General features: G+C 36.6%; 1 protein-coding gene across 6 annotated transcripts in view; it reads left to right on the top strand.

Moving 5' to 3' along the window:
* Positions 1 to 17699, top strand: part of MAPK8 (mitogen-activated protein kinase 8) — a 137352-nt gene extending 119653 nt beyond the window's left edge. For 3 of the 6 annotated variants that reach the window (XM_032695368.1, XM_032695365.1, XM_032695366.1), the window contains exons 6-12: positions 1999 to 2164; positions 6786 to 6857; positions 8734 to 8916; positions 9692 to 9816; positions 10756 to 10819; positions 12445 to 12522; positions 13498 to 17699. In XM_032695368.1, coding sequence (XP_032551259.1) covers positions 1999 to 2164; positions 6786 to 6857; positions 8734 to 8916; positions 9692 to 9816; positions 10756 to 10819; positions 12445 to 12522; positions 13498 to 13643 — 834 coding nt within the window. In that variant the 3' untranslated portion in view covers positions 13644 to 17699. Of the gene's footprint in view, positions 1 to 1998; positions 2165 to 6361; positions 6434 to 6785; positions 6858 to 8733; positions 8917 to 9691; positions 9817 to 10755; positions 10820 to 12444; positions 12523 to 13492 lie in introns of all 6 variants that reach the window. The other 3 variants (XM_032695371.1, XM_032695370.1, XM_032695369.1) reach the window with 3 other exon arrangements.
* Positions 17700 to 18202: the final 503 nt, after the last annotated feature.

The following is an 18202-nucleotide window of genomic DNA, read 5'->3' as shown; positions in this document are numbered from 1 at the left end:
ATGAATGATCAACGTTTCAGAGTTGTGCCTCGCTGACTTGCTGAGGGACACAGAGTGTCTCATTAGTCTTGCATGGGAGCTCTGAAACATGGAATCCTGCCTGATTTTGAGTACTTAAGAAAGGGGCCTAATTATGGAAGCCCTTCACAAATCTTTTGTTAATAAGGGAAAAGCCCAAAGAAACCATGAATTACCCTTCAGAGATGTCCCTGTCTCCCTGTCTGGTTAATGGGGATACAGCCATGAAAAATCTGTTTTCTAAGCACTGACATTTTACATTTTTAAGGTTCAATGACTCATCTGCTATAGGTTCTGGATATATTTATACGGCCTAATTAACTTGATCACTCTTAAAGGAAGTTTTGAGTTTGTGTTTATTTAAAACATAAGAGATATGGATTCTGCATGAATTTGAATGCAGTGTTAACTCAAGTCTGGCCTTCATCATTTTGATCCTAGGCTTCATGACAGCTACATGGTGTTCAGAAATTAAGGAGGGGCAGCATTTTGCATTTTGTCCTCGTAGTGATTTTTCTCTTGCAAAGGGAAGATCTTTTAACATTTTAAGTGTTAATCCTGCATCTTTGAGGAGGATGTGTATAGTTAATACCATAAGCATGCACCTGGGATTTTGCAATGAACATCCTGAAAATAATAGAATTGTGCAGAAATAAAGCTGATAATAAACAAGACTGTAGCAGAATATGAAACATACATATTAAAATGACTGGAATGCCTTGTAGAACTTGAATTAATTTGTGGTGTTTGAGAATGTTTTAAGCCAAGGTTGTCTGCAGAGTCCTTGTGCAAGTGTTTTGGAAGTGCATGTATGACTATGTATGTATGCGAGACTTTTAATTGCTCACTAAAATTCTGTTGTTCTGAAACACTTTTTTGTGATTTCCTCTCTCTTTAATGCAATTTTCTTAGCTTTATGAGGAGATTGCTGAAACTACATAAATCTTGCAGATAGCCAATTTTAAGTCTCTGTGAAACAGTGACAGATATTGCTACTTATCAAATGCCTGCAGCTCGAATGCTGGAGTCCTCTGCCGTGTCTCAGGTTTTTCTCTCATTAATCTCAATAGAGTGTAGGCAGGAAGGATCTAAGTCTTAGCTGTGTTGGCCTGTGCACTGTGAATCATTTTATGATTGCAAAGTTATTCAGAAGTTACTCTGTTTGTAATGTTTGCTCTGTGACATTCAGGTGTGTGTAAGATCCTCCTGAGATGATGATGGAGTATGCCAGTGTAATGTCTGTATAAATAGATATTGTAAAGCCACTTGTCAATAGGATTCAAATGAAAAGAATAGTTACCATATTTCTAACTAAGATGATCTGAAGCTATATCAGTGCTCCACTCTATATTTTTTACTGCAATATAATGATTGTGTTAATTCTTGGCAGTTTTTCAATGGTTTGGTTGCCAAAATTAGTATAAAACTAAATCCTAAATGGGAAAGTAAAACTATGTGGGCATGGGGATTTCCTTCCTGTTCAGAGAACCATTCATTTGAAAGAGGTAATGTAACCTCAACTAGCAAATAAACCTTTTACTTTTTACATTCATATTATAATTCTAATAATTTTTGTATCAAGATGATTATTGTATCAAATGATTTCAGCAATTGTTGTGTTACTTGTGTTCTGGATCATAGTAATAATCACTGTTCCAGTGAGCAGTTTCTAGGCCTTTCCTCAGAGCTAACACTTCTTACTAACCTCAATTTATTTCAGACATTGCTAACATATCTTGTAATGCTGGTTGTATTTTCCTTCTCTAATTGCTATATAAATCTACAAGAACAATAAAGGAATTAATTCTATAGTCTGCTGAATGCACATGAATTAATGCAAGGGGAAAAAAACTGCAGTTATAGCAATAACCTAGTTGTATGTGTGGGGTATAATGTTAGCAGTAATTATATTTTTAGAATGTGAACCACAGAGTACTTTGTGCTTGTCTTAGCAGTCATATATGATGTTTCTTTTTAAAGGATTTAAAGCCCAGTAATATAGTAGTAAAGTCAGACTGCACTTTGAAGATTCTTGACTTTGGACTGGCCAGAACTGCAGGAACTAGTTTTATGATGACGCCTTATGTAGTGACTCGTTACTACAGAGCACCAGAGGTCATCCTAGGGATGGGATACAAAGAAAACGGTCAGCAAATATAGTCTTTCTTTGGCATAGCTTTATTTTTTTTTTTTGTTTGGCACACCACATTTTACATGTTAATGTTTTTTTCAAGCTGTAGAAATTTTATAAATTAGTCTTTTGATCAAAATACAGATTTTGGATACACCAATTCTTTATTCAGCTCAACCCATTAGAAAATGTTTGCATTTAATAGGAGAAGAAATTGAGGGCCTTGTTTATTTAAAAATTTAAATAGCAAATGACATCCATAAGAACTGGAAATATATTTTCTTGATATGTGTTATGTACCTTGACAGACCTTCACCTGACTTTATTCCCGGTGAAGATGTAAATTGTAATTCATCAGTAGATGTGTGTACTAAATTGAATGTTAAGTAACTATATTCCATATAGCCTTTTAGGATGTAGGGAGCATAAAGGCTACTGAGGAACAAACAAGCTGAGACTACCAACTGTGGCATTTCTTTTAATTAAAACCCGCGTTCTTTAAACCTGTTGCACTCAGTTCTTAATGTTGCTGAAATCAGTAATATACTTGAGACAAGAATACAGAGAGTATTGTCATGAAGCATCATAGATTCCTTGAGGTCCATGACAAATTCCAAGGAAATTTTACTTTGTCACTCTGCTTGCATACATTTCCCTTCTCTTTATACTTGCTCTGTGGCCAGTCTGTCTCTGTCTTCTGCAAGAAAATAAGGAAGGGCTGTGTCGTTTGAGGGAAACACACAATCAACTACACTGCACCTTCTCAATGAAACAGCCAGTGCCCGTTAGGAAAACAAACTGACGTGTCATTCCTGCATTCCTGTTGTAGCAACCCTGATTCTGCTGCCATTTCATTGATCTGCTGTCACTGTGGCCAGTCAGCTCCCTTGTTTCCAGCTCAGGCAGGCACAGTGCCCAGAGGTCACTGGAGGTATTTTAAACCCTCTGTTGATCCGCCAGCAAGGCGCTGAGATGCCCTGCTGCTTTAGGCTTGGTGAGCTGTCTCCTGGGGATGTGAGGTGTGGCTCCTCACATTACTGACACAACTGGGGCTTGCTCTGCCTTTCAGGATTCCTAATATAGTCTGCAAACCTGCCTGGCAACTGCAACTACATAGTCACTACCAATGACTTCAGGTTGTGTGTGAATGGTGTTAACAATGAAAGAAGGCAGCTCAAAGGAGAGAGAGTAGAGCATTTTTGCAAGGCTGTGGTTTTATTTCTGTCTGGATCATTAACATGAATGAGAGGAGGTACATTCCTTCAAGTGGCCTCCATGGCTGGCTGTTTTTCCTGTGATTTAGAAGTCACAAGTTGAGTACAGAAAGTTATTTTTTTTACTCCTAAAGTTTTAGGTTTGCAAATTTGTCTTTTTTTTTTCCCCCCAAGACTTTACATTGACCATTTACGGGAAACTAGATAAAAGTACCCAAAACTGTAGTATTGAGTCATGCAACTGCCTTACAGGAGGAGTTGATACAATGAAAATCACAAGTTTTCTAACTTAGCTGGCCCAGTTTAGATTTTTCTCTTAAATAGTAAGTAATTGGGAGTTGCAGAAGTGTGAAACATTCTTTCCACTGAAAGGTTGCTTAGGTTATTGTTAGCGTTAAATAGATTGTGTTCCAGAGTATCCTGTTATGGTAGTCACAATCCTGTTCCTAAGGACACACAACTTGTTTGTGCAGCAGAACATAAATAATAGTTTACTTTCATTTGAAGAACTGTCATGTCTTCCCAGAGCCAAATACGTGGTCATTGAATTAGACAGGCACTTCTGGAGAACGTACAAGTAAATCTATGGGCTGAGTCTGAAGACAGTCTGCATTCCCACATGTACTGTTCTCATTAAAAGGCCATTTACACTATTTGCATAGGCTGTTACTTTTCTCAGTCGCCACCTGAGGAGTTTGTGGAGCTCCCATGACTAGGAAACAGGTATCAAGGATGCTCTTAGAATAAAAACCATGGGCTGTCCAGAGGCCTCAACCTGTTAGTATGGATGCCTGTTATAGCCCCTTAAACCAATAGTTAAATTAACTGTTAACTTATTTAATATAGAGTTAAATATTGAAAATTGATGGTTAACTAATGGTTGCAGGGTCATCTGGCAGTTTCAGCACCCTACTGAACTGATGTGGGAGGATTGCAATTTATATTTTGATGACTGAGAAACAGACTGCAGAGTAGTGTTCTTTTGTTACGCACGTCCAAAATATTTGTTTTAAAACTCACAAAGATGCCAAACTGATTATATAGAATTCACTTCTGCTCAGGGTTTATTACTGAAGGAGATTTGGGTATATCATATTGAGAAACCAATCCTTGCAAAATCAAGAAATGAAACTCAAGGAGTGAAGGACACCAAAACTGTTCATGCACATGTACCTTAACATATTTAGATTTATGCACAGTTATGTGCATGATTATCAGAAAGGAAGCACTGAAAAGCAAGGAAAGCCCTAAACTCTCTGAAACAACTACTTTTAAGTTTCCTATTATGTACATTGGGTTTGAACTTAATTTTCACATTTTTTTTCTCCTAGAATTATAGAAAACAGTTCACTTCAAACAGGGTTATTAAGAGTACAACGGACTCCTTATGGCAGCATTAGATTTTTAAAAATATTTTCAAATCTGTAATAAGATTTTACTCATTTTACTTGGTCTTCTATAGAAGTATTCACAGGAGCAGTCCTCATTGTACAAATTAGTTCAGCTTCATAAAAAAAGTTAGAGACTTCTTGATTTAATGAAAGCAGCAAATCAAAACACCCCAAAACATCTCAAATTTGGTTTTGTAGGGTGACCAGAAGGATGGGAACTTTATTGTGTTGAACAAAAACTGATTACAACAGATTTGGGTATATTTTGGGTTGGGCTGGCAGAAGGTTGATTTGCGGGTCAAAAAGTCAACATTCAGAATTTTATTTAAAAAGTCAAATGCAAAATTTGGCTTCAAATCTTTGGGTCTCTGAGCCAAATAATATGTACTTAAATATTTGAAAAGGGTTTTTAAAGGAAAAACAGCACTAATCGTAAAATGTTGACAAACATTTTTAAATGAACGAGGCCCTTAATTTTGACCTATTAATATGCACAACTAAGATCTCCTGTCATATGATTGAGATACTATTTTAGAGGAACTTGTAAATGAGGGAGAAGGAATGTTTTCAGTAAGAAGCAACATTGTTTGCTTGACATTGTTGAGCTCCTTCAGAACATTTACATGTGATTCTTAGTATACAATTATTCTCATTCAAATCCCCTTCTTACCTGCTTAATTGAAATTGCAGTGTTATGTTTTATATAAAAGTATTCATAACAGTATAATTATTATGACTTCAAGAAAACTTGTGCATACAGAGTTAACAGTACCTCTGAAAGCAACTGCAAAAGAAATTGGCATACCTGTACAAAGTAAACTTGTGCATCTCTAAGTATGTCTTTTGAGTAATTTATTTTAAGGTAATGTAGAAAATGCATATTTCATTTCAAAAAATTTGCTTTTGAGTTTTTCTTTTGTATAAGATGTTATTTCAGCATAACTGGAGAAATATCTTTAAACAAATGATTTCAACTGAAAATCTTCTAGGAGCATACTAACATTGTCATTAACTGATCCTCTAAAATTCTAAGTGATCTTTTACTGATTCTGTTTGCTTTTTATTTAAAGTGAGAGAGAGATGCATGGTAATCTGACTTTTAGGAAATACTTGATGTCAAATTTTAATTCTATGTAAAACCTAATTAATTCTCCTAAAAAGCATGAACTGTTTCAATAGGCAATATTTTTATAGGTCAATTTACTTTGCTGCTTTTAGAATTATTCATACAACTACAGTGGAATTACTTTCAAGAAATCAAGCTGTCTTTGGTGCTTGAATCTGGTCTCTTGACAGAGGTAGCTTTGCAAGCTTCAGACCTTGGAGAAGGGCCTTACTCTGCTTGATGTGTGTCTCTCTCTCTCTGCTCAAGCTCTTACCCTAGCACTATATTAAACAAAAGGATGTTTTTCTGCCTTGTATTTGAGACAGTTAAAAGCTAATCCTTACACATGGTGTATTTTAAAGTGTTTTCATTGATTAATACAAAGATTTGCTCTTCTTCCTGTGCTGTCTCTGCAGTTTATAGGATGCAGTCATGTTATGCTTCTTTTAATTTTAAATGACCGTTTGCTTTGCTTTTCCTTCTTTTTGTGCTACAAACATAGTGGATTTATGGTCTGTGGGGTGCATTATGGGCGAAATGGTTTGCCACAAAATCCTCTTTCCAGGAAGGGACTGTATCCTTGTGCTGCTGCAGCAGGTTGAATTAGTTAGGAAGTGATTAACCTTTTTATTGATGTTGTGTCATGAAGATGCATATTGTACAATTTTATTTTTTTTTATTAAATGAACATGGATTTTTCTTGTGATACACTTATTAAAAAAAAAGAACTTCATTTATATTCAGGCTGCACCTAGCAGTAGGACATAGTCTCTGCTGGTCCTGTAGTTAGCATACATTCACCTTCACTCATTACATTACACATGCTTTTTATAGTCACTTCATGTGTATGTGTGTGTCTGGATATTTTTATTTCTTTTATTTTAATAACTATCTTTTATGTTAATATCATTGCATTTTGTTTTCAGTTGACATTTGGTCAGTTGGGTGCATCATGGGAGAAATGATCAAAGGTGGTGTTTTATTTCCTGGTACAGATCGTATCCTTACCTTTGGCCTAGGATGTAGTTATAAAAGGTCAAAAGATACTGCAGCTATATAGTTCCAGATTAAGGTAGTTCTAATTTTTAAAATACTGGTTTTCAACTGCCTTTTCGAAGTGCAAGTTCATTATATACCACTTTGGCAAACAGACTTAATTTTCTTTTTCCTTTTTCTTTTTTTTTCCCTCTCTGTTCTTTTTCCAGTTTAATATAATGCCTATCATTGCTTTTGAATGTTATCACATTTAAGACAAATTTATTTGTTTATTTTTTTAGGTGGTGTTTTCCTGGTTCACATGCATTGGTTTTTACTTTGGAGGTTATTTTTATGTAATAACTTACTAATCTTGTTTAGTACCTGAGTGTGTTAGCAGTTATTCTTTGCATTTTAAAGAAAATGTTCACAAAAAATTCCTGATCATCTTCATTAGTTACACTCTGGAATTTTATATTTTTTATATTTTATTTATATATGCAGAAACGATCCTGCAAATAGCTTTCAGCAATACCTGGCATTTCTGTCTTTCTATTCCATGAATGGCTTGGTGGTGTCTATATGGGTTGTCCTGTGAACACTATTTCAGACAAAGAGTCCACTCCAAACAAACAGAACTGAAACCTCTGGATCATCCCTAAAATTAATGGAAATAATTGGTGTTTGACATCTTATTTGTTTTACTAGTACTTACAGACCAAGTTTTTTAGATGCCATCAGAAATATTTCCTGCTTTTGCTGCAGGTTACTGTTTAAAAATTGTTAAGTACCATTTAGGGGTGAAGACGGGGTCAAGATTTTGAGACACAGTGAGGAGATCAAGGGCATCTTTACTTTCACACAGCTCTGTCATTGCATGAGCTGCACCATGCTTTGCTTTATGCATCTGGTTTGCTAGCATGGCTTTTCAATTTACACTCAATGCCATACAGTGTAAATACTTTTTTTGTCAAGACCTGTACTAAAACTCTGTAGAGCTTGAAAATCCTTATATAAAGATCTGTTATTAAGTTTTAAGAACAGAAGAGAAGCCCTGCTACAGCCCATGGAAGATTTAGGTGGCCTGGTATCCAGTCTTTGATGGCAGCAGAAAATAAAATTGAGGAGAATATATGAATGAGATAAGGGTATATAAAATTTTATATGAGCTCTCTTCCGGTATCTAACCATCTGCAACTAGGAATTCCCAAGACAAATGTTACTCTTTTTGTTCAGTAACATGTATTAAATTCTTCTGCCGTGAGCTGGTCAATCTCCCTTTACGGTGTGCAGACTTTTCGGTTAAGATGTTCCTTACGCACCCTTGAAACTCTTTAACTTCTTCATTCAAGGCATTGACAATATTGTCATTGACCTGTGTGGGCCCAGACTTCATCCTTTGTGTGCCCACTGGTGCTCAGTGTTGCACATCCTTGGTAAGAGGTTGCCCCGGATTGGGGTGAGGTATCGAGATGAGAACAAAGGACAAAGCACCTACATGGGGTAATTGTCATGAGTGCCTTGGTGATGTGTAGTAGCTCCACTACTGTGAATGTGTGTTCAGACCAGGAAGTGAGAGTTCTTCTCCAGAACCCAAACGAGGCCTTAATTTAAATTCGCTTAATACATTGTGTGAGCCTTCTAATATTCTGTTTCTCAGAAGTATATCCTTTTCTAGTTACTTATTATTTGAGCAAAATTCACATTGCCTTGACTACACTATCATAGTCTTGCTCTGTTTCACTGTTTTCTCTAAGAGGATAGTCCTAATTCGTGATGATAAACTTGATATTTTATTATAATTTTCTGTATTTTCTCTGTTGGTTATTTCATGTGGTTTTAATATAACTTTCTAGCTGAAAATCAGACATAGTGTTTTTCTTAGCTGCATAACCTTAGATATTGATCAATGGAATAAAGTTATAGAGCAGCTAGGAACACCATGCCCCGAATTTATGAAGAAATTGCAGCCTACAGTCCGAACTTATGTGGAGAACAGACCTAAATATGCTGGATATAGTTTTGAAAAACTCTTTCCAGATGTCCTTTTCCCAGCTGACTCTGAACACAATAAACTTAAAGGTAAGGTCTATCTTCTGTGTGTTGTATATTTTAAAAGTTTTAAAACTGTGATATACTGAACAGAAATGTCTTGGTTTTGTTCACTATAAAATCACCCCGTTAAAGATTTAAGTATATAAGTTTTATATCATGAGAATGGATGAATGTGCTGGCATGTGCTTGCCTCCACTTATATATTTTCATGAAACAGCTCCTATTCTTGGAGCTGTCTTTATAAAGAGAAGTAAATACCTATATTCTTCTCAGTGACAGATGCCAACATGATTTAGAGAAAAGTTGGGGGAGGTTGGAATAGAAGTTGTGTAGGCAGAGTAGATCTTTGTTCTCTAGGGATGCATATAAGGAGTTTATATTCATAATATGTAGATATCCTGGTAGTTATTTCAGAAGCTTACTGGTTTTAAGTCACCTACTCACTGTATTTTCTGTGACTAACAGTACATGACAGAGGGGGGTAATAGGTACCTGCCTGCTGCTATTCCAGACAAGGCTGCACTGCCAGCTGAGCTGTTTCATGTAAGGATGTCACACCAAGGGACACTGTGTGCTGAAAATGTATAGTGAAACATATCCAACCCCTTTCCCACCTGTGTAATTTTCTTCAATTTTTTTTCCCATCAAATGGGCCATTCTCCTAAACTTCAAATTATGTGAGGGTTGTGTCAGTATTTAACTGGAATTTGTTTAGTCTGGATCTCTTCTTTATGAGATTGAAATACTGTGTTATGTGCTCTATATATGGCACTAGTCTGAGCAGAAAATCTTATTTTTGCAGCAAGTCAAGCAAGGGATTTGTTATCAAAAATGCTGGTTATAGATGCTTCTAAAAGAATCTCTGTGGATGAAGCCCTGCAGCACCCATACATCAATGTTTGGTATGATCCATCAGAAGCAGAAGCTGTAAGTCCTTATTTTAGGTCTCTGCTTAGGAAGGTACTGTACTAAAGCCATCTTGTTGTGATGCTTGATACAGCTGCTTGAAAGAATATTGTTGCACATTTCACTAGAAGCTTAACTGAGCCATAATTATTTTTATTGACATCTACAGATGTTTTTATTAGAAACAGCATTAAGAATAAGCTTGGACTAAAGTACTGGTCTCTGTTTTTTGTACAATTACGTATAATCTGAACATGTAGTAATGCATCTAAAATCTTTTATATAGGGTTCTAATTTATTGAGCTTCACTTGTTTCGGTGTGGTTTGATTGCCCTTGATGGGCTTCTGAGGTATTTATTCCTGGGCAAGAGAAAAATTTTCATTAGTTGTAATAATTGGTTGTCCTCTTAAACTAGAAATTATTGTTCCAGCAAAATCAGAATACAAGATCTTGAGTTTTCAATTCTTAACGCTAATGAACAAAGGGATTAGTTGAAATTTTCTTCTTAAAAAATGAGAAAAGCATAGTTTTTTAAAAAAGAAAGGTGGTTGGTGATTGCTACTAAGAACAGAAAAAGATGCCTGATTGAAAATGGAGCAATTAGAATTCTGATGATCTGTAATAGTTAGATGGCAAATGTAGTAATTAACAGTAAGTAGCTAAAATTGGCTGCTTGTGCTGGAGACTGCACTTTGGAGCTCTTTTACCAGACCATTTTTCTATTCTATTACCATACTCGGTTTCTATTTTGATTATTACAGTAAGGTAAGCAAATTTTTTATTCAGAAGAACATTAAAGCAGTAGCATCTAGAAAATAGGCCAAGTTTGAGTGAAATATATGAGCATGTAAATATGGTATTTTAAAAACAGGTTAATGTTTTGAGTGGTTAATTTAATTTTCCATTTATACTGTTTTTGTATCCCTTTTGATTGCTCTATGATGAGTTTTGTTTTTCAGCCTCCACCAAAGATACCAGATAAGCAGTTAGATGAGAGGGAGCACACAATAGAAGAATGGAAAGGTAAGAAGGGCATTTAGGTAAAATAAGGCTTTTGGGAGTAGGCTGGGCCCCAGTGATTACACTGAAGTGCTTCTGAGCAACCTAGTAGTATTTACTTTACCTGCTTGGAATGGCAAGGAAGTAGATCAGTGCTTCACAACTTCTTGATTATTGGGACACACAAAAATTTTCCTTTGGAAATTTTTTGTGCTGAACCTTTGCAGAGAACTAAAGACCTGTTCATTTCAGTCACCTTTTGCAAACTGTAGGACAGCATTTTTAGGGAGGGTAACTCTTCTGGACCAACAGCTAAAACTGAAAAAGATGCAGGAGTTTGAGCAAAATAAGTCTGAATTAGAAGGACTAGTCTTCAAATGAAGAGCACTGTAGCAATAACTGCTCTTTTAAAATCAAGCAGAGGACTTGTAAGAAGAAGCCATAGGGAGTGTGAGTAATGAGCGAGATAGTGAGGTTAAAGCTGGTGTGGGAGATGCTGATGGTTATCAGCTGTGAGATCCTGAGAAAGTAGCTGGCCTTGAGGTTTGGAATGTAGTATGTAGTATGACATAAGACTCATACCTCCAAGAGCATGATCTTCAGTGTTCAGTACTGGTTTAGTATCTATATTTCCTGGTCATATATATGAGGTACAAAATGGTAAGTGTAAGGGGAACATCCTTGTAACCTGTAAAGCTTGTGCTTCATTTTGAAATTGCTTCTAAAACATGGGGTATTATTGTAGAGATTCTAGTGCTAAGAAAAAAGTCCAGATTGCTGTGCAGGCTATAAAAGTTGCATTTAAGCAAGAGTTTAGTGCATTGAACAATCTAATAATTTGTACTGAAAAAGTTTAGGAAGGGATATTAGACCTGTATAACCTTTATATCCCCAGAGGAAAAAGAAGAAGGGAAAATATTTTATGAATAATTTTTGACAGTTTCATTGTGTTGGCTAATAATGGGCACAAATCTGTAAAATTTAGTACTATCACACTTCTAGGTTACTTTCTGTTAAAAATTGAGTTTTAATTGTAAAGGCAGAGATAAGGAGAATTGTGGAAATTCTCCTACCATCCTCATTCCACGCAAAGTTATTTCCCTTTTGAAGCAGATGTACTGAGGGTATTTCAAGCAATATGGTGTTTACTTTTGAGATTCCCATAGCCCTTGAAATTATAATTCTTATATGCTAACATTATGTTCCATTTCATGGTGATCTGGACTTTTACACTTTGTTGCTGAGGAAATTTAGTGGCAAATGTGCATTGGAGTTATGGCAGTGCTGTCTGGGCTTGTTCCTGGCTCTTCCTTTGAAGACAGCTGATCGAGTTTATCTGTACCAAAGAAGCCAATGATAAAAACTGAGCGAGCCTTAAGACTCAGTTTAACCTCAGGTCCTGAAGCAGCCTGGATGAAAGAACCTTAGAGCAATGTCAGTGTGTTCTCAAGAGTGCTAGGCCACTGTAGCTCCAACAGAAAAGAACTGTACATTTTTATATCACTTTCCAGTTGCTGTGTAGGCCACAACCTGTCGTTCAAAACTAATTCTGAACAGTAATAAACCTGTGAAATTTAAATGTACATCTTAACAGGAGATGTGTTCCAGTTGCAAATTCATTTTTTGCCTTCCCTTCTGTGCATTTTCAGAGTTGATATACAAGGAAGTCATGGACCTGGAGGAGAGAACCAAGAATGGGGTTATACGCGGCCAACCAGCCCCTTTAGGTTGGTTACATTAAAAGCACAGTACAAAGCTCCATGAGTTGTAGGGCAGGAGGGAGGAAAGCTGTTCAAGACATCCAAAAGTAACTAAAAAATATGGCTCTTAAATCACCAAACCTCTTGAATTCTCTTTGAGGTGTTGTATATTTGAGTGGAATATAGGGGGCTGACATCTCTTTATTAGTTTGCTAAATCCCTCTATTATTGTCTCTGTGTAATTGATGCTTCATTCATTTCAGTCCTCAAGAAACATGCTGTTACCTACTGGTGCTCAATTGCTATAGTTTGGTTAGATGTGTAATGTGTAGCTGGTACAGTTTCAGATAAGATGTAACCACTACTTAGATCTTGGAAATAATGAAACAGGATTTCTAGGTTGGAAAATTGTGAAGTATTTTGCACTTCATTTTACTGGCCTTGGAAGAATGTGCCCATTAACTGACTCTTGATAAGGCTTTGTGACAAAAGTTGGACTGCCCTTGCTCACTCTGCTTGGGATTCACTGAAGTTGAGACTCGGAGAAATCCCTGGGTATCTGAGGTTGAATGGATGTGATGTGGCTGGGCACCAGCTATTCCCCAGCCCCAAGGGGAGGGGAAAAAAACCCCAAGCCCCGTCTTTCTTTATCAAAATATGTAGATACATTCTAGCTTAGGGTCTCAACATTTTCTAGGGTATCTTAGCTTACTGTCTTTGTGATTTTTTTATTTTTTTTTTAACCTTCAGCCATAAGGATTTACTGTGATTTGGCAGCTGTCTGTGCCATGTGAGTTCTGTGGTTCTTGACATACCATCCATTAAACCCCACATTAAAGACTTGTGGGTTTTATTTATTTTGACAATGGATTGAGACATATCTCTTTCAACTTGCCAAAACAGGGAAAAGTAATGGCCATTAGGAAAAGACAGACTAATGCAAGTGCTGAACTGTGCAACTGTATCTGCAACTGATTTGCTGTTTTGTTTCTCATAGCACAGGTGCAGCAATGATCAATGGCTCTCAACATCCATCTTCATCATCATCTGTCAACGATGTGTCTTCAATGTCAACAGATCCAACATTGGCCTCTGATACAGACAGCAGTCTAGAAACCTCAGCTGGACCTCTGGGTTGCTGTAGATGACTACTTGGTCTTTTGGGGGGTGGGAGGGGGGTCCTTTTAGTCATTAATAGGGCACTTTTAAAATTTGGTGGTATTTTTGAGTGTTTTTTCAAAAATAATCATGAAATTCATCATAAAGTGCTGTAATTTCAAACTGTAAGTTGTGTTAAAAGCAGCCACTTTTTTGCTGTAATTAACTGTAAAATATTAAACCTGATAATTTTTATTGTGGTTTTAAAATCTGCATATTTGCTTTACTATTATGCTGCTGATCTTTTTTTACTGAATTTGTAAGATTTGTTTTATCAAAGCACATATTAATGTTGTGGTCATTACCATATAATGAATTATTTAAGATTTTATAGGTTTTCAATTTTTTAATTAGAATTTATTCCAGATGTTTTGTTCATGATATCCTTCAGAGTTTTATGCTTGGTCATACATCTGTGGTCTAGGTGGAGGGGGAGAGAATTCAGTGCAGCCAGCTGTAGTTTTGGGCATACTACTGTGGTGCTGGCAGCGAAAAAAATCCTCTTTTATTTTGGCCACTTGCCTATAATACTTCAGCAAAAGCAACAATTAGTAAGTTTTTTTAGAGAAAAAAAAATCCTTTGCAAAATAACATTGTGTGAATGGGTTTATGAACATAAGAAAGCAAAGCATATCTTCAAAGCTGCAGAAATACCCAGCCTAGCAAAGTAATGTGATGTTTTCTGCAGAGTTGTGGCATGCCAAATCTTGTGATCACCATAAAACCCAAGGATACTTCATGAATAATACATTGCAATGCCAATAAACTGTTTACTTTTAGCTTGTAGCCTGTTTTTGTACACACAAAACAAAGTGTATCCAGGATGTCTAGACTGACAAAAAGGAAACTGAATATGCTGTAGCTATACTTACATATAAGACGTGATTCTTGGGAGTTGTGGTTCTTACTGGTTTTGTCTATTAGGGCGAGTGCTTTTCGAGTGCTTTTTGGGTCAAAGAGGGAATGACATGAATGCAATAGGGGCAAAACTTCAGCTACTCTTTCTCCACCAAAAATACTGATTGCTAAAAACCATTAAGTGGTAGGAGAACCTCAGGATTTCTGTAGCTAATGCATTAATGAGCAATATATGCCATCCAAAGGAGGGAGAAGTAGTGCTGTATAAATTAATATTTATCTCTTTCATTTCACCATGAGATCAGTGTAGCAGAAATCTTAACAATGGTTCATTTTAAGTCATAAATATTCAGTAGTTTTCATCACCGAAGCTCCAGGCTTCAATACACTTTTTAAACAAAAGATATATTGAGATATATAGAACATTTACTAAATAGTCATGTAAGATGGTGCTGCTCATCACAGAAGTATTTTAACTGTTTACATTTTATATTTACAGAATGATTTATGTATAACTGACTTAAGTTTGAGTTAAACAATCATTCAGAATTTATTCCTTTGGAAAATGCAGATTTTTAGTGAAGCTAGGTTATATAATTGATTGCCTCGTGTAGATGCATATTTTGTGTAGTGAATTAGAATGCGAAGAGCAATTTAAATTAGTAATGCTCACAAAAATGGACATAAATACAGAAGTCTTGCCAGGCACTGAGCATAAGCAAGTAATGTAACTGGCTACAGAGGTCATCCAGGAATGACTGATAGTCTTCAGTGTGGTTCCTTCTGCTTGTTGGGTTAAATAAGTATCTTTTTGAAGTTCTAACTGAAAGAGGAAAATATGTCTTTACAGCAAGTTTCAGAAAAATAGAAGTGATAGTAATGCTTTTGATATCTAACATGTCTTTTTAAAAAAACATGCAGGGTTTACAAGAAATGGTAATGTCTCAAAGATGACTAAATTGATAAACTGCACAATTGTTTTCCTGGCCTGGCTAGACTGCTGGTAAGTGCTTTGTGCATGTAATTTTGCTTTCCTCACTTGTATCTAATATTTCAATATTGCCTTCCTAAACCACATTTGTTAAGGCAATTATTTTTGCAGGATCTTGCCAAATTATGTATTACCTCGGAATAGGCAGGACATGTTTGGATTCATCTAGCACTGGAATGTAGAAAATCTGCTCAAGTTGAACGGAGACCAACAGAACAGTCTATTTTGTAATTTTTTTATCAAAGTTTAAGCTGTGAATTAAGCCAAATTTTTGGTCATATGACAGTTCTCTGTTGTTATATAGGGTCAAATGATAGTGTGGTCAACACAGTGTAATGAAGTTAAGACTGACAAAAGCAGCTTCTGATGCCTCTAAGTGCTGTTAAAAACAGAATTTGGTAAATATAATTCGTATTCAAATTTATTTTAGACCCCTCTGGATTACAGTGATGATTGAAATATTTTGAAACTTAAAAATACTTTTTGCTATCACTTTCCAGTGTCCTAAATAAAATAGCCACTGAAATGAGTTTATAAGCTCTAAGGAGAATTGAGCTTTTCTTCTTTCACGGTAGGTTTAATGAATAGGTAGGACTGTCCCCTGCAGCCCATTGCAGTGGGAGTGAGCAATTTTTAAAGGGATTGTTTTGGTTAGGTCAGAGCTTTGCCTGTGGAAACCTAGAGCTCACTTCTGGCACTATCTTCGTAGTAGTGTTGCGTTTTCTTTTTTTTTTTTTTTTTTTAGGCAAATTAGTGGTGGCAAATTTCAAAGATAAGAAAGTCAGATTCAGTCACCAAATTATCACAACATCATCCTAGTCTTAACTTTCCTTTTTATTTGTTGAAACATAAAATTACTTAAGCAGTAGTTGTACACCACCACAGATAGCAAACAAATAGGTAACTGGAGTTGAGCTGTCTTTGTCTATTGTTTGTTAGATTATATGTTGTCCAGTACACTGTACAATTTTATTCCTAAAGTATTGTTAAGCTTTATTTTAGACTGTTTCAAAATCTTCTCATGGCAATGGGCTTCACTAGAGTGCATGCAACTTCCTAGGGCTGTTCTAATCCATTGGAGAATTGGTAGGGATTGAATTACAATGAGCTGTCTGATCTCTTATGTCAGGTGAGGTTAAATGTTGGGCAATAATAGTGAGATTGATTTCCACCTCCTTTAGTCAGAGCTGTGGCATGCATCAAGGATAAAACAGCACTCTCCTTTTGTAGAACTAGGTTCTTCAAGAATTTGAAATAGAAGTGGGGGGAGGCGAGCGGGAATGAGTACCATGATGGTGTGCTGCAGTACTGTGTTGTAAGGCCTTTTGCTGATGCAAGACAATGGGGTCAGAACTGATGTTTCACTGTATGTTGTTGGTGTGTGTGAGCAGCTGGGCTGGCAGATCAAAACTCTCAGCCCAGCCTGACTGTCCAGGGCAGCCCTGGTTCATTCTGTTCTGCTCAGCAGACACAGCACTTGCCCTGCGTGAGCTGCACTGCTCGGGATTTTAGCTTTGAAGAACCTTGCTGTGGTGGGTGCAGTGGTATGGTTTTGGATAGGAATTCCAGCTAGATACAGAGTATCATAAATTGTTTGGTCAGGGGGGTGTATGGGTATGTGTGGGGGGGGGTGTCTGTGTATGACTGTGTCTGTGTGTCTCTGTGTGTAGTCCCCACGTCCCCACCACAGGGTGGGTGCTGAGGGGGTGCCAGACCACAGCAGGAGCACCCCTTGCTGTCCGAGGGTCCCACAGGGACAGTCCGTGCAATCCTCTTGGAATGGTCAGTGGAGCTAACACTGAGCACCTGGCCAGGGGCCCTGCAGGGAGGGAGGGATGATGTGGCATTCAGCTCAACAGTGCATGAAGAAAGGAGGATGGTTCTACCCAGCCAATAATCCAAAGTGTGTGATAAAGTTTCTCAATTAAGATTATGCGGGAAAGGGGGGAAGAAGGTTCAGCTTACACTCAGTCTTACTCTTTCAGGTTGCTAAAGGGCATGAATTATGGTTTCTAGAAATGGTTTTGTTTGCTGTTGGCAGCAGCTTCTCCATGCTGTTGTATTTTATTTTCCTATCAGTGGTTTGGTTCTTACATATTTAGGTTGAGGACTGGAGTTGAAGGAGAGCCTGCCTGCATTTTTCAGTAGGATTAGAAAGAGTTCTAATGAAGAAATGTGATGAGACTGTACCGCCTACCCAAATTTTCAATTCATTTAATTTATTCTTAGTTTAGGGCACTGGATAAAAGTGGTATTTTAAGTGGTCTCTTTCACTCCTTTCTCCTCTTTAGATATGTCTGCATTACAGAAATGTGTTATGAATCAGGTCACATTGTGTTTCTAATTCTGCAGTTAAAAATTTAAGCTAGGTTTTCTTGAACTACCTCACACAAACTTTCTACGTTTCTTAAGTAAGCAAAGCTAACCCTTGCTATTGGAACTACACTGAATGTGAATAGAAAAATACACCTCCTTTAGAAAAACAAACCTATTGGCCAATGTTGAGACAATATCAGTAAGTATGTTTCTTATATATTTCACGTAAGATGTTCATGTGTAATATATAGCTTGTGTACAGTAATGTACATCTAGAATATTGTGTTAGCTGTAAATTGGTGATTTTATTATTGTAGTCTGGTTTTGTAGGGTAAAAATAGCTTACTAGTAATGTCAGCTCATCCTTTACATTTTACAAAAGGA

Source organism: Chiroxiphia lanceolata, chromosome 8 (assembly GCF_009829145.1).
Source record: "Chiroxiphia lanceolata isolate bChiLan1 chromosome 8, bChiLan1.pri, whole genome shotgun sequence".
Taxonomy (NCBI): Eukaryota; Metazoa; Chordata; class Aves; order Passeriformes; family Pipridae; genus Chiroxiphia; species Chiroxiphia lanceolata.
Note: the sequence above shows the minus strand (reverse complement) of the source record. Positions and strands in the feature narration are given on the sequence as shown.